The sequence below is a fragment of the Podarcis liolepis genome (genome assembly GCF_965112155.1).
Source record: "Podarcis liolepis genome assembly, chromosome: 6".
NCBI classification, from domain to species: domain Eukaryota; kingdom Metazoa; phylum Chordata; class Lepidosauria; order Squamata; family Lacertidae; genus Podarcis; species Podarcis liolepis.
The window spans coordinates 89,808,847-89,824,796 of NC_139559.1; the positions used below are offsets into that span (position 1 = coordinate 89,808,847).

Consider the following 15,950-nt stretch of genomic DNA (forward strand, 5'->3'; position numbering starts at 1 on the left):
TAATTACCGTATTTTTCTGTGTATAACACGCCCCCACGTATAAGACACCCCCTATATTGGGGGACTCAAAATTAAGAAAATGGGGGGAGATTGCCCCCGTATATAAGACTCCCCCCCTTTTAACATTATTTTAAAGTAAAAAAACCCCTAATCTTATACACGGGAAAGTATGCTAATCACTGCTTTGCCTTCTCTTTCCTGGTGTATTGAACTTGTGGAAAAAATTCCCTATTCTTGTTTTACTCTCTGCAGAACCTCCACCTATCGTACAGGTTCCTAATAACGTCACCGTCACTCCTGGCAATCGAGCCGTGTTGACATGCTTAACCGTGAGCACAGTGCGCTACAATCTCACTTGGCACAGAAACAACAGAGACGTCAAGCTGCTTGAGCCCTCCAGGGTCCGAATGATGAGCAACCTCTCACTGGAAGTCAAGGCGGTCAAACTCTCGGATGCCGGCGAGTACAGTTGCTTGGCTTCCAACGAAGGTGGCTCCACTGTGGCTTCTGTCTTCCTTACAGTGCAAGGTAACAGTTCTCCTCTCCCCCCATTTTTGGAAAAAAAAAAAAGACAACATGCTACATATTTTCCTGATTGTGGAATGCTCTCCCCAGAGAGGCACACCTGGTGCCATCATGACATGCCTTTAGACCCCAGGCAAAAACATTCCTCTTTACCCAGGCCTATGGTTGTTAATTAGGACACAGGTGGCGCTGTGGTCTAAACCACTGAGCCTCTTGGACTTGCCGATCAGAAGGTCGGCGGTTCAAATCCCTGTGATGGGGTGAGCTCCCGTTGCTCAGTCCCTGCTCCTGCCAACCTAGCAAGGTAAACGGTGTTTCCGTGTGCTGCTCTGGTTTAGTCATGCTGGCCACATGACCCGGAAGCTGTACACTGGCTCCCTCGACCAGTAAAGCGAGATGAGCGCCGCAACCCCAGAGTCGGCCACGACTGGACCTAATGGTCAGGGGTCCCTTTACCTTTACCTTATGGCTATTAAATAATCTGTGGCCTGTGAAAGTGTAGGGAAGAACGCTGTTATTAACTATTTTATTACTTGACTGTCTGTCAGTATTTGTATTTTTATTATTATGTTTTTTATTATTGATGTTTTGCAATGTGTTTCTAATGCCCTGAGATCTTTTGATAAAGAGTGGTATATAAATCAAATTAATAATAATAATTATTATTTCCCCACTTTATTTTGATGTCTTTTCTGCCTCCGCAGCACTGCGGCTTTTTGTGTGATTTGATAAGCTCAGATAGTGTTTTTCTGCATTCCTCCAACTTATATGTGCGATTTAAAAAATCTTACGTATATTCTATCTTTCTACTTTTCCCCCAAGCGCTGATGGCGATATTCAAAGTATAGACATTCATAGCCTCCTCTTTTAAAAATATAAAGTAGTTGTGATTCCTGCATTGCAAGGGGTTGGGACCAGATGACCCTGTAAGTCTTTTCAAACTCTATAATTCTATGATTCTGTAAAATGGAGGCTCACATTCACTGCCTTCCATTCTCTTGATGTGATTATGTAGGATTCATTGGGGGTAGCTTTTAAAAATATGATGGACCGTAGGACAATCTTTGTAATTCAGTTCTGTCCGTCCCCCCCATTTACCGCGCATGCATTCTGCCCTTGCTCCAAGAAGTTGTCTGCTTTTATCAGTTTTGTTTTAACAAAATGAAAAGGCTCAGAAATCAAAATAGGACACAGCTGCCTTTTTCAGTGGGAAGCTTGAAAGGAATTTTAAAAGAATAATATTTGGCTATGAAAAGGGACGAGCTTGACAGCAGAGCCCTTCTTATTAACTGAAAGGGAGTTCGTCAGGGGAGAAGCGAATATTTTGCCAAGACTGCCTACTTTACAGCTTTTTGTTCAATACCTGCATTTTCCTTTCCTTTCGTGTTCTCCTCCTTTATAGGAACAGGAAATGCTCTCAGAGCAGTCCTTACTCATTTAAAAGCTGCTATCCTGAAATACAAACCCACTCCTAAATTAGTGGATCTACAAAGATGTCTGGAGGCCCTGTGGTTGCTAATTATTGTTCACAGCAGGCTTCAATGGTGATCATTAAGTGCCTTTTTGAAGTTTGCCTCTTCCACAGGAAATGCGGGATTGCGGAGGAAGAGGCAAAGACGAAGGGGTATTTCTAATCCTTCTAGTAAACATTCTCTTCTGGGATCAATTACTTACCTATGCGAAAGAGCAAGGAAAAAACCTAAACAAAATATATACCCACTGTTAAAACTGCTAGTTGTGGGTGTCATTTGGAGAGAGGGATGGAGGGACACCAGCCATCCTGCTATTATTTCAGGCCATACATAATTATGCTTCATGAGCACCTACATCTCTGGCCAGTTGTGTACGCTAAGTGTCTAGTGCAGATGTTTTCAACCTTTTTGAGTCCAGGGCTCCCTTGACCAACTACATTCTGTTGTAAACAAAAATCGCCCTTTTCCCTTATGGGGTATCCAAGAGCCCATATAGAGTCCTTACATTAGGTTCCCTATTGGTAGGAGAAAATAACAGAGGCCAACCAGAGAATATTGAGAAGCAAAGCAGCTAGTAAGCTTGATCTTTATTGATCTGTTGCAACAGGGTGCTCCCCTCACACGCAGGAGAGTAGGAGGAACCCAGAAAAATGGCGCGCAATGCCTTATAAAGACTTTTGAAATTGCCACCCTGTAGATCAAGACCACCCCCAGAAACATCATACATACATCACAGAAAAGGCGGTCTAAAACAGAAATTTTGAATGTTGTTTTTCTCCTATCGTTGTTTATCTCCTGTCTGGCAGGTTACTTGATTGGATTTCCTGGGGAGCCTGGCCATTCTTTTGTAGTGATAAATACTTAGTTCCTGGGCCAGGTCACAGGCTCACACCCTATTCATATCTTAAATGTGCCCTTAAGACAGGATTTGTGAGGAAAGAGACAATGGGAGGTTTCCCACTTTGACCTTGCAGAGAAGACATTTGCTCAGTTTAGGGATGAAAATGGATCCAGGTCGGTCTTCCTGTGTTGATCTATATACGTGCTTGGTTGGTACACTTATGAACATTACCATATATCTAAGAGCATAACATTCCTATCACAGTTCTTTCTACGGCACCCCTGCGGGGCTCAGGAGCCCAGTTATGTCATCCTTGTCTGCAGAGCTGGCAGCCTCTTGGCCTTTTTCAAACACCCTCCCTCCTGAAGTGTTCACTCAGCCCCCTCTTCTCTCCTCTCTCCTTGGGAGTCCTCTGGGCAGCCGTAGCTTCTGCCCCAGTTTCTGAGCTGCCACTCTGCCCCACAGAGAGGTGCCTTCTCACATTGCCCCACAGGGGCCTGGGAAGCACTCCCTGGCCAGCCCCAGAGGCACCATTCGCCTGGGGAGCCTATAGCCAGGGCTGCTGTAACAAACAGCTGTGCAGGCTCTTGGGAGGCAGAGACGAGAGAGGGAAGGAAAGAGGGACAGAGGCCGGGAAGAAGAAGAAGAAGAAGAGTTTGGATTTGATATCCCACTTTATCACTACCTTAAGGAGTCTCAGAGGGACGCGGGTGGCGCTGTGGGTTAAACCACAGAGCCTAGGACTTGCCGATCAGAAGGTCGGCAGTTCGAACCCCCGCGATGGGGTGAGCTCCCAATGCTCGGTCCCTGCTCCTACCAAGCTAGCAGTTCCAAATCACATCAAAGTGCAAGTAGATAAATAGGTACCGCTCCGGCGGGAAGGTAAATGGCATTTCCGTGCACTGCTCTGGTTCGCCAGAAGCAGCTTAGTCATGCTGGCCACATGACCCGGAAGCTGTACGCTGGCTCCCTCGGCCAATAAAGCAAGATGAGCGCCACAACCCCAGATTCGGTCACAACTGGACCTAATGGTCAGGGGTCCCTTTACCTTTACCTAAGGATTCTCAAAGCAGCTAACATTCTCCTTTCCCTTCCTCCCCCACAACAAACACTCTGTGAGGTGAGTGGGGCTGAGAGACTTCAAAGAAGCGTGCCTGGCCCAAGGTCACCCAGCAGCTGCATGTGGAGGAGCGGGGACGCGAACCCGGTTCACCAGATTATAGGTCTATCGCTCTTAACCACACTGGTTCTCTCCTGCAGCACTCCTGACCATCATTCAAGGCACCCCAGGTTGAAAACCACTGGTCTAGTGGGATCTGTAACCAAATGGATTTCTGTGCTGCATATGCAAAATCATAAAACCCCATTACTTCATGAAGGGTACATTTTGTCTGGTGATGACATGAAAAGTGTGCAAGTTACAGGAAACCAGGCAGAGGGCCTTCTCGGTAGTGGCACCCGCCCTGTGGAACGCCCTCCCACCAGATGTCAAAGAAATAAACAACTACCAAACTTTTAGAAGACATCTGAAGGCAGGCCTGTTTAGGGAAACTTTTAATGTTTGATGCATTACTGGATTTTAATATTTTGTTGGAAGCCCCCCAGAGTGGCTGGGGAAGCCCAGCCAGAAGGGCGGGGTATAAATAATAAATTATTATTATAGTTGTAAGATAGGAAATCACAACAAATGATCTTAAATAGCGGGAAAAAGAGCAGGAGGGGCACAGCAGCGAGGCTGACGCAGTGCAAACACGCTGGTGGAGCCAATTTGGTGCGGCTGTCGCCTTTGCACCATGCTGACCTTGCTGCCACATCCCTCCTCTCTTTATCCCAGTGCTGACTTCACCTTTAATGGAACTTACAGTGCAATGCTATGTATTCAGAAGCGAGTCCCACTGAGTTCAGTGAGATAAGCATACATAAGATTCCAGCCCTTAGTGTGGTTAAGCATTATTAAACTGAACAGAGTGTAACATGCAATTAGACCTCACTTGAACTCCTGACTGTAAATTCTGCTTTAACTGTACTGCGCCTGGAATCTTTCTAAATGTGTTTGCCTTGCTTCTGCTAACGAATGAAGCTTGAATATTGCAACAAAACACTTAACACTGAGCTACAGAAAATCCAGTACATATTGATGAAGTATGATCCAAGGTAATATGTGCCAGACAACGTTTTTGCGTTGGAAAATGTACTGCATGTGTTTATGTAAATACCCGTTTTTCCTAGGAATTGGTTCAACAAGGTTCCATTCCAGGAACAAAGCAGAAATAAATAAGGAGGGAATGTATTGTATCTGCCTAATTCTCCCCTTTTGGATCTCCTTCAAGCAAGCGGTGGAATTTAAAAAAACCACACGAATCAAAATGAAAATTCTGTGTTGATCTTCTTGCAGTTCTTGTACTATATGCAATCCTAGTGCTAAATGTATCATGGATTTCAGTTTTAACTATCGGTTTTCAGGGAACAAAATGGATGATAAATAACTTTTACTAATCACATATCTCAAGGCCTCACAAGATATCAGAACCGTTAGTCTATGCCAAAGTTCTGCTCCAAAACAATTTCATTTTTATCAGGGTGGACCTGATGCTCCAAATGGGTACATTCCATTCTCAAGTTGTACATAGAGTGTGCTTAACCTTCATCCAAAATTCGGGGAAAAAATAACAGTAACATTTTTTGGGGGGTGTTTTATACCCCAACAAGATCTCAAATGTAATGGGGTGGTGGGTTTAGAATAATATAGATAATATTTGTGTCAGATGATATGTGCTTGACAATACCCAAGCACCCAGAGCCAGAAAACACTTATTCAGAGGAGGTAGAATTTGTGCAGAAAACATTTGCACCTGCATATTGAGTAAATGCCACAATTTATGTTCCTTTAATAAGCTATGATTTTCCCCCACAATTACAAACAACAAAAGCTATATTTTAGTCAACTTTGGGCAAATCCTTCCAAATGAGGCCTGCTCAGATGATACCAGAGGCAGGTGGCGCTGTGGTCTAAACCACTGAGCCTCTTGGGCTAGCCAATTAGGAGGTCAGCGGTTCGAATCCGGTTTGAACCTAGCAGTTCAAAAGCACGCCAGTGCAAGTAGATAAATAGGTACCGCTGCGGCGGGAAGGCGAACGGCATTCCCATGCTCTCTGGTTTCTGCCACGGTGTCCCGTTGCACCAGAAGCAGTTTAGTCCTGCTGGCCACATTTCCTGGAAAGCTGTCTGTGGACAAACTCTGGCTCCCTCGGCCTGAAAGTGAGATGAGCGCCGCAGCCCCATAGTCAGCTTTGACTGGACTTAACCGTCCAGGGGTCCTTTACCTTTTCTGAAAGCAGGAACTACATGGCGCTTATCCTTGTGGGAAGCACTTTCTGTGAGGCAATAGCAATGGCCATTTGAGACTGTCGATTTACCCTTTGAGAACTTTCAAATTACGACATGAGTGCTACTTCATGCAAACAGAACCCCACACCTTTCCTGTTTGCTTTTTGTTTCTGAGGTACTAAAAGCCCAAATGTCTTTTTTTAACTTTGGCAAGGCAAGTTTGCTTCAAGGGGGAAAGCACAGGGCAGCTATAACTTTGGTTCCACTATCTCCCTCTCCAGGATCATCAAGAACAAAATGGAGGCCCTTTTTACTCTCTCTTTGTGTTTGTGTGTAAACCCCCCAAAATCAAAATATTTCGGGTGAAAGATTACCCCAGAGGCACGTTGGGCATTTGGGAAAAGGTGGCAATGTTGTTCGTGGAATGTGAGGCGTTTTCCACCCCTCATGAAGAAAGCAAACTTTCCATGAGAGAAAAACATCCCCATTGAGTCTTTGTCCTTGTTGTGTCACTGGCTACTGCTGGGACAGAAAACAAAGCTGGTAATTGCTGCCAGATGTCATCTTGCAGCATGCTTTGTTGACTTACCACGGGACAAACCCCTATAAGGCGCAAAATGTGTTTCTTAATCCATTATTTCTGAGTACCTCCTTCACTACGTAATAGAATAACAGGGTATTGTCAGAAGTGGTGCTTTTCAGGCACAGTGTGTCCTCCCATTTGAGCCAATCTCAGTTTCCTAAGGTCAACAGAAGAGTAGATCTTCTTCAAACCTGCAAAGCTTTTAAAGAATCCTCCAGTCTGTTTTGGCAACATTTAAAATGTTTGAAAAATAGCCCCGGCAGCTTTCCACATGGCAAAACAGCTCAAAACAGTTCTGCCATATACATGGAATATATAAACTCTCTGGATTTGATTCCAGTCCAACTTGATTAGTCTGTCAGTTATGTCTTTCCTCTCACCATTTGTAGAGCAATTTAAAACTGCTTTGTGCTTTACACAGCATGCAAATCGCATTTACTGTAGCTTTTTTAAAAAAACAACAACACATTTTGTTAATTTTCACAAATTTCACATAAAATTCCGATACATAATAATTTTTTCTTTCGTTTTATTGACTTCCCATCCCATTTTCCATGGTGATTTTTTTATTTATTCTACCCCCTTGCTGCACTCTTTTCTATAATAACCATAGTGAAATAATCTCTAATTCTTTCTGTTGTTCACAGTTCAAATCCTGCTCACGAATCGATCATATTATAACAATTTTCTAAATAGTGCAAAAAAGACTTCCATTCTTTCCTAAACATTGTTAAATTTGCTTATTTTAGCCATTAGCTTTGCTGATTCAGCATAGCCCATCACTTTGCTTATCAGTTCTTTGCTCTTTTTATGATACACCGATCTTTCCTGCAGCATGTACATAAAACTAGTCTATTAAAGCACCAGAAGCAAGCCTTTGCATTTATGTGCCAATGGTTTTGCAATATCGCCATACCAATGTCCTTGTTTGGAAGGAAAAGATAACAATCTGCTGAAATGCGAAAAGAAATGGTGGAAAGCTGATACTCTGAGGTCTTTATTGTATGTTCCCAATGGAAAAGCCATTTGGAATTTAGGAAGCAGAATTCTTCCCTAAAAACTTGTTTCTTTTGGCATTAGCGCCAACTAATTGTGGAGGGGACTCTCAGCTGAATCTCAAGTTGCAAAGAATAGCTCAAGAAACAATTCGCAATAATCCCATTGTGTTGTGTTTATGTGTTGGAGTTTTAAAGATGATGGTCCAGCAGATAATGCCAATGTTGCAACGCTAGAGGACATGTTTATACGTGTAAGAGCCCAGGCTCAACACCTACAAATCATGCAGCACTGTTTGCTCTTTGGCCGATAAGGAGAATTTATTGAGTTAGCTTGAATACTGATCTGACTCAGAGCTACTAATATGATAAAGCTATTCCTGGATTTGTACCACTTCAGAATGTTGATGAGGGGGGAGTCATGGAAAAACTCCCTGTCTACAGATGTCCGGTAGTAAGATAATGTTTGAAAAGCCATATTTATGTTTCATTTTATGTAACAGAACCACCCAAGGCTGTTGTCTCGCCCAAGAACCAGTCATTTACTGAAGGATCTGAGGTCTCCATTGGTTGTTCTGCAACTGGCTATCCAAAGCCAACCGTCGTGTGGACACACAACGATATGTTTCTCATGGGCTCCCACAGGTGTGTGCATATCTTTTTACCCATATCCTTGTCTTCAGAGGGTGTGTGTGTGTGTGTGTGTGTGTGTGTGTGTAGGGGGTAATCATGAAACATCCTTGACAGAAAATGTTGCATTGTGAAATCTGATGAACGAAGGCCCTTGTTTGATCCTGCAGCCATCTTCTGAGGCCCTTATTTGTGTGCTTCCTCCCCAGGAGTTTCAGAGGTTGCCAACATGGGTTTAGGCTTTTTCAGTGGCAGACCCCACTTACGGAATGCTCTCTCATCTTGCAACATCTTTAATTTGAAAGGTGTTATTGTGGCCTCTTTTACTGTTCAGTTGGGTTGTGCCTTTTTTAACGATTCGTTTATTATGACTACTTCTGTCATGTTGCATTTATGTGTTCTTTTCATGTTGCAAGCCACCTTGAGAGCATGGTTAGAACTGTGGAAAGGCGTCACATACAAATAAAATTACGTAGTTAGTGAGGTGGGATCTGTAAGTCCTGGCTTTTATCTGTATACTGTAGCTGTATTTTTAGGTTTATTTTATTGGGCATTCTTAATCATTCTTAAAGTGGCATTGGTTCACTCTGTGAGCAATTAACAAATATAACAAATAAATAAATTCCCCTATTTCAGATAATGCTGGCTTGCCAAAAAGCACTGAATTACAGGAAGGGTGCTACCTGAATTCCATGAAGGGTTATACCAGGGGTAGGCAACCTAAGGCCCATGGGCCACAAGCAGCCCACGGGGGTCATTTAACTGGCCCACAAGCCGCCCCCGAATTGAGCCGCCCACTCAGCGAGTCCCAACGCACTGCCCTAAAGCAGCGCAGCATGGGGACTCACTTCCGTTGTGCCGGAAATTGCGTCTGCGCAGACACCGAAAATCGCCTCTGTTCAGAAGCAGACGCCGGAAATTGTGGGTGCGCACGTGATCCAGCCCACAGAGTGATCTTTGCTGGAGTGAAATGGCCCAGGCGAGGTAAACCTTGCCGACCGATGGGTTATACTGATCACCTCTCTCTCCTTGCATACTAGTGTTCCACTGGCACAAATAGAGAGTACTATGGGGATTTTCCGGGAGGAACACGGGTGGCGCTGTGGGTTAAACCACAGAGCCTAGGACTTGCCGATCAGAAGGTTGGCGGTTCGAATCCCCATGACGGGGTGAGCTCCCGTTGCTCAGTCCCTGCTCCTGCCAACCTAGCAGTTTGAAAGCTTGTCAAAGTGCAAGTAGATAAATAGGTACCACTCCGGCAGGAAGGTAAACGGCATTTCGGTGCGCTGCTCTGGTTCGCCAGAAGCAGCTTAGTCATGCTGGCCACATGACCCGGAAGCTGTATGCCGGCTCCCTCGGCCAATAAAGCGAGATGAGCGCCGCAACCCCAGAGTCGGTCACGGCTGGACCTAATGGTCAGGGGTCCCTTTACCTTTATGGGGATTTTTCAGAGACAGGGAAGCAGTTTAAATTATCCCCATGTTAATAGAAGTGTTGTTGTTTTTCCTTTTTGTCTGTGCAGTAGTCTACCAGGTGATAGAGTGCTGTTGAAATAGGTCCTGTTCTGGCGTTTTCTGAGGCCTGGGCAAAAAGGAAACAAGAGACAGATTCAGAGGCTCCTTGTGGAGTCAATGTCTTCTTTTGTTAGCTGTGAAATGATGGTGATGGTAGTTAACTAAATAGCAAATACGTTTAGCTTCCCCTCCAGAATGTTTTTATATTTTCTGAAGTGGCCTATTATAAAAGTAATCATATTTAGAATGAGAATGTGGGGGGCACATGTTCTTTAACCATAGAACATCTGTGGAAGTCCTCTCTTGCCATGATGCCCCAATGTTTTCACTTTTGTAATATCACAGTTGTCATAGTCACTTCCGGTTTCTGTGGATGCTTTTTTCCTCCTGCAGGTATAGGTTAAATCCTGAAGGCACCTTAACTATAAAAAAGGCAATCCAAAAAGACGCAGGATTATATGGCTGTTTGGCTAGTAATGCTGCTGGAACGGCCAAGGAGACGTCTATCCTCACTTACATTGGCAAGTATCATAAGAAACAAAATGTAGTTGGCTGCTTTCTGTGGGAATGTTGAGGGTGGCAGGAGAGGATATATTGTTTATTAATATCCTTCCTAACTTGCGCTGGCAAGTTTCTTCACTTAGCAGAGTACATTCACCTTCTTACGCAGCAGAAAGCCGGTCGCAAACTCGTGTGAGTTTCTTACGACAATAAGCAATTAATCTAGCATGTCCAGATTGAGATATATTCTAATACAGTGGTACCTCGGGTTAAGTACTTAATTCGTTCCGGAGGTCCATTCTTAACCTGAAACTGTTCTTAACCTGAAGCACTACTTTAGCCAATGGGGCCTCCTGCTGCTGCCACACTGCCGGAGCCCGATTTCTGTTCTTATCCTGAAGCAAAGTTCTTAACCTGAAGCACTATTTCTGGGTTAGCGGAGTCTGTAACCTGTAGCATATGTAACCTGAAGCGTATGTAACCTGAGGTACCACTGTATTCCTGATAAGACCCCTTTTGAATCCCTCCTAAAAGAAGAAAGACTCCACAGTCTTATTCATAAGTAACAAAAAGTAATTTTTATGTATGATCAGGCAGAACACAGTGTGATGCCTGAACTTTAGACTTAAAGTTACAAACATGTACAAACAGGTTTACCCTGTTTGGGAGATGACCTGGGGAACTGCTGTACAGCCAGCAGTACAATCCAGGTGATGCAGGAAGCAGGCAGGACGAACAGAAAGGTTGAAAGGGAGAGAGAGAGAGAGAGAGAGAGAGAGAGAGAGAGAAAGAAACAGCGTGACTTGGCCTTTTACCAGGTCTGGAAAGGTCACGCCCACCCACTAGTCACATGCAAGGAAGGTTGCTCCAGGCCAGGAGGAACAGGAAGTTCCGACTGGCTGGACCAAACATTCCCTTGCATGTTCACTCTAGCAAAACAAGGAATGTTGTACTTGACTGCTCTCGGTGGGTTCCATCCCACACTTTCTTTAATAGTTGCTAATCACAATTAATTAGAAAGTTGAAAGTGTGTGAATGTTGAAGATAGGTTTGTGAATAATTGAACATAAAAATAAGCCTATATTGAGTCAGATTACCAGTCTCCTATTGTTCATTTATATATAATATTATAATTATAATTAGCACTCTCCTATTGTTCATTTTAAGGCACGCGGGTGGCGCTGTGGGTTAAACCACAGAGCCTAGGACTTGCCAATCAGAAGGTTGGCGGTTCAAATCCTCGTGACGGGGTGAGCTCCCATTGCTCGGTCCCTGCTCCTGCCAACCTAGCAGTTCGAAAGCACCTCAAAGTGCAAGTAGATAAATATGTACCGCTCCGGCGGGAAGGTAAACGGTGTTTCTGTGTGCTGCTCTGGTTCGCCAGAAGCGGCTTAGTCATGCTGGCCACATGACCCGGAAGCTGTACGCCGGCTCCCTTGGCCAATAAAGCGAGATAAGCACCGCAACCCCAGAGTCGGTCACGACTGGACCTAATGGTCAGGGGTCCTTTTACCTTTACCTTTATTGTTCATTTTGAGTGCCAATGTCTCTTCAAGACTGAGGTCTTTCCCAGTTTGGTTACCCGAGAACTCTTTTAAACAACAGCTAGAGATGCCATGGGTCAGAACTGCAACCTCCTATGTTGTTTACTGAGCCATTGCTCCTGGCCATTCATTCCTTTGTGAACACACGCATATAAGAATCCATTAAACATTTTGGATTCAGGTTAGATTCTACTGCCAAATAAGTGGAATGTGTGGACAAGAAAGAAAAAGAAAAAAGGCAACTTCATCCAGTGTATAATTATTATGAAATAGTTTAGTATCATATTTGAGACAGTGCACCCTCCCTCAGTTTGATATATTGTCTAGACATTAGAACGACTACGTTTTTGGAATATTATTGCTAAGAATCAGGATATACCTTGCCCAGTTTGCCAAAGAAGTTGACAAATAGTTTCATATTTTAGTGTCTCTCATCTTGTTCCCTTGCAGAAGTTCCTAAACTGATGGTAGTCCAAAGTGAACTGCTAATTGCTCTTGGAGACACCACTGTAATGGAATGCAAAAGTACAGGAGTCCCACCTCCACAGGTTAAATGGTTTAAAGGTACTTCTCCCAAACTAATCTTGTTTGGCCTAGCTTCTTTAAAATAAGTATTTCTGAAGAAGCATCTCCACCCCCATCACCCAGCCCAGACACTGAGGTCCGGCTCCAAGGGCCTTCTGGCGGGTCCCTCACTTCGAGAAGTGAGGTTACAGGGAACCAGGCAGAGGGCCTTCTCGGTAGTGGTGCCCACCCTGTGGAATGCCCTCACATCAGATGTCAAGCAAATAAACAACTATTTGACTTGTAGAAGACATCTGAAGGCAGCCTGGTTTAGGGAAGTTTTTAATGTTTGATGTTTTATCGTGTTTTTAAAATTCTGTTGGGAGCCGCCCAGTGTGGCTGGGTAAACCCAGAGTGGCTGGAGAAACCCAGCCAGATGGGTGAGGTATAAATAATGAATAATAAATTCTTCTTCTTCTTCTTCTTCTTCTTCTTCTTCTTCTTCTTCTTCTTCCTCTTCCTCTTCCTCTTCCTCTTCTTGAGTTAGGGTATTTCTGTACTTTCACCAACCATGTGATATTCCTGTATCCAGTTTTGTTATATGATTGTGCAACTAGTTTTCCCCATGAGGTAAAATTGTAGTGTTTAAGGACAGCCTAAAATGGATATCACAGACTTGCTAACATGGATAGGACATCTTACTGTGAATGAAGTGTGTCATGAATTGAGGGCGAGAAGCGAATCTAATGAAATTGCCACTTCAGCTGCTTATGGGGACGGACCCAAATTTGAAAGTTGTAAATGTTGTAGGAAACGGTAGAGAACTACAGTTGCATCAAATAGTACTTCAGTGGTACACAACTCCTTGTTCTGTTCTATGTTCTCGCCATTATATTCATCTGGATGCTTGTAGTGAATCAGTGACATTTTGCTCTTTCGAAAAGAAATGAAAAAGCTGTTTTGACTTATTGAATAAACAAGTCTAGGTTTTTAACTTCCTGCTCTTGTTCCTTTTTGCCTGGATGTAGGCGATTTAGAGTTGAGGGCATCCGACTTTCTTATTATTGACTTCCACCAGGGAGTCCTGAAGATTCAGGAAACGCAAGACTTGGATGCTGGCGACTATATGTGTGTCGCAACCAATATTGCAGGAAGCGCATCTGGCAAGATAACCCTGGATGTTGGCTGTAAGCATAATGGCTTCAGAACAGACACATGCAAACTCTGCAAGATGATCTAAAATAAACTCATGAATATTGTTGATTAGTATCATTCACATTGTTTGGGGCCCAATGAGATATGTGTGCGAGTGGAATGGGGTTTCCCAATCTTGGGTGGGTGGTGGCTTCTAGTTTCTAAGTTTATTAGTAGGACATACTATCATTTATACCAAGAGCGTGGGACATTTATGGCTCCACAGGACAGATCCTAATCAGGAGCAGCTTTGTGGTCCAAATTTGACCGGTGGTTGGGGCAATTCAGCTGCTAGTTGCCCGCCATCGCAATCACATCAGGTGCAATTTCATGCGGTACTTCAAGCATGCAAAAAGTACCGTATTTTTTGCTCTATAGGACGCACTTTTTCCCCTCCAAAAATGAAGGGGAAATGTATGTGCGTCATATGGAGCGAATGCAGGCTCCTTGGCTTCAGCGATAGCAACGCAAACTTCCGAAGCGCAGAGGGAGAGCTCCCCCCGCGCTCTGGAGGCTTTGCTTTGCTTTCGCTGAAGCCCCTGGAGCGCAGGGAACTCCCGCTGTGCTCCGGGAGCTTCAGGCAGCTATCCGCATGCCTTCGGACTGCAGCAGGAGTTCCTGCCACACTCCGAAGGCTTGCGGATGACCGTCTGAAGCCTGAAGCCCCGGGAGCGCAACGTGAACGCCCGCTGCGCTCTGGGGGCTTTAGGCAGCTATCCGCAAGCCTTCAGAGCGCAGCAGGAGTTCCCGCTGCTCTCCGAAGGCTTGTGGATAGCCGTCTGAAGCCTGGAGAGTGAGAGGGGTCGGTGCACACCGATCCCTCTTGCTCTCCATGCTTCGCTTCGCTGGAGAGGCGCTGCACAGTTTTCCCTCCCTGCGCAGCGCCCCTTCAGCGAAGCGGGAGGAGAAATGGAAGGGGTTCCGTTTCTCAGGGCGCTGAGCAGAGGGGGGAGAATTTTTTCCCCCCTGTTCTCCCCCTCCTATGGTCCGGTGCGTTCTATAGAGCGAAAAATACGGTACTTTAGTTAAAATGCTTGTCCTCTCTGCTGCTCTGTTGACCCTGCTAACCTATAGGGGGATTTGACCCAAGAGCTAGTCAGGACTACCCAACAAGTTCATGACCAAGCATGGTTTTGAATCAGGGTCTTTCCTGTCCAGTAGCATCTCATTCATAGGATCCCACTGAATGACCCAGCTGTCGCATGTTACGAGATATCAAAGTGGAGTGCTTGGGTCACTCAGCTGTCATTTCAAAATAAATACTGAAGCTATATGACCGTTACTGATTCTCTGGTGTTTATTTCCCTGTATACCCCCCTTCACAGCTCCCCCAGTTTTCACACAAGAGCCCAGTGATGAATCTGTGGATATTGGCTCAAATGTGACATTGGCTTGCTATGTTCATGGCTACCCGGAACCAAAGGTGAAGTGGCAACGACTGGACGGCGCACCGCTATTCTCAAGGCATCTTGCAGTTAGTTCCATCAGTCAACTCAGAACAGGCGGACTTTCTTTTAACAGTAGGTAGACATATACCTGTATATACATATACCTGTGTGTAAAAGGCAAAGAAGAAAAAAGCATAATATGTAAATCGTTATTTAAGGTAGGGTGCTTCCACATGGCACTTCTACACAGCAGTTTATGGTGGGCTTGGTTACAGTGTCCACGCGCTATTGTCCCCGTCAAGAATGCCATCTCATATTATTTTTCCATGTAATCTGGATTCACAGTTTCCGTGGGAAATCCAGCGTTGTTTAGTCGTGTCCGACTCTTCGTGACCCCATGGACCAGAGCACGCCAGGCACTTCTGTCTTCCACTGTCTCCCGCAGTCTGGTCAAACTCATGCTGGTAGCTTCGAGAACACTGTCCAACCATCTCGTCCTCTGTCGTCCCCTTCTCCTTGTGCCCTCCATCTTTCCCAACATCAGGGTCTTTTCCAGGGAGTCGTCTCTTCTCCTGGGGTGGCCAAAGTATTGGAGCCTCAGCTTCAGGATCTGTCCTTCCAGTGAGCACTCAGGGCTGATTTCCTTAAGAATGGAGAGGTTTGATCTTCTTGCTGTCCATGGGACTCTCAAGAGTCTCCTCCAGCACCAGAATTCAAAAGCATCAATTCTTCGGCGATCAGCCTTCTTTATGGTCCAGCTCTCATTTCCATACATCACTACTGGGAAAACCATAGCTTTAACTATATGGACCTTTGGGAAATCCAATAAGTAACACCATAAAACTCAGAAACATTGCATCTGGATTAAATTCAGAAATGAATATGGGTTAGCATATTCACCATGAAGTTGTTACAGCAAGTGCCACATTTA

General features: G+C 44.7%; 1 protein-coding gene across 1 annotated transcript in view; it reads left to right on the plus strand.

Moving 5' to 3' along the window:
• The window catches only part of HMCN1 (hemicentin 1), a 330,831-nt gene that overhangs the window by 98,076 nt on the left and 216,805 nt on the right, over window positions 1-15,950 (plus strand). The window contains exons 11-16 of the mRNA XM_083506699.1: window positions 253-528; window positions 8,248-8,389; window positions 10,282-10,409; window positions 12,384-12,497; window positions 13,466-13,624; window positions 14,957-15,151. Coding sequence (XP_083362825.1) covers window positions 253-528; window positions 8,248-8,389; window positions 10,282-10,409; window positions 12,384-12,497; window positions 13,466-13,624; window positions 14,957-15,151 — 1,014 coding nt within the window. The remainder of the gene's footprint in view (window positions 1-252; window positions 529-8,247; window positions 8,390-10,281; window positions 10,410-12,383; window positions 12,498-13,465; window positions 13,625-14,956; window positions 15,152-15,950) is intronic.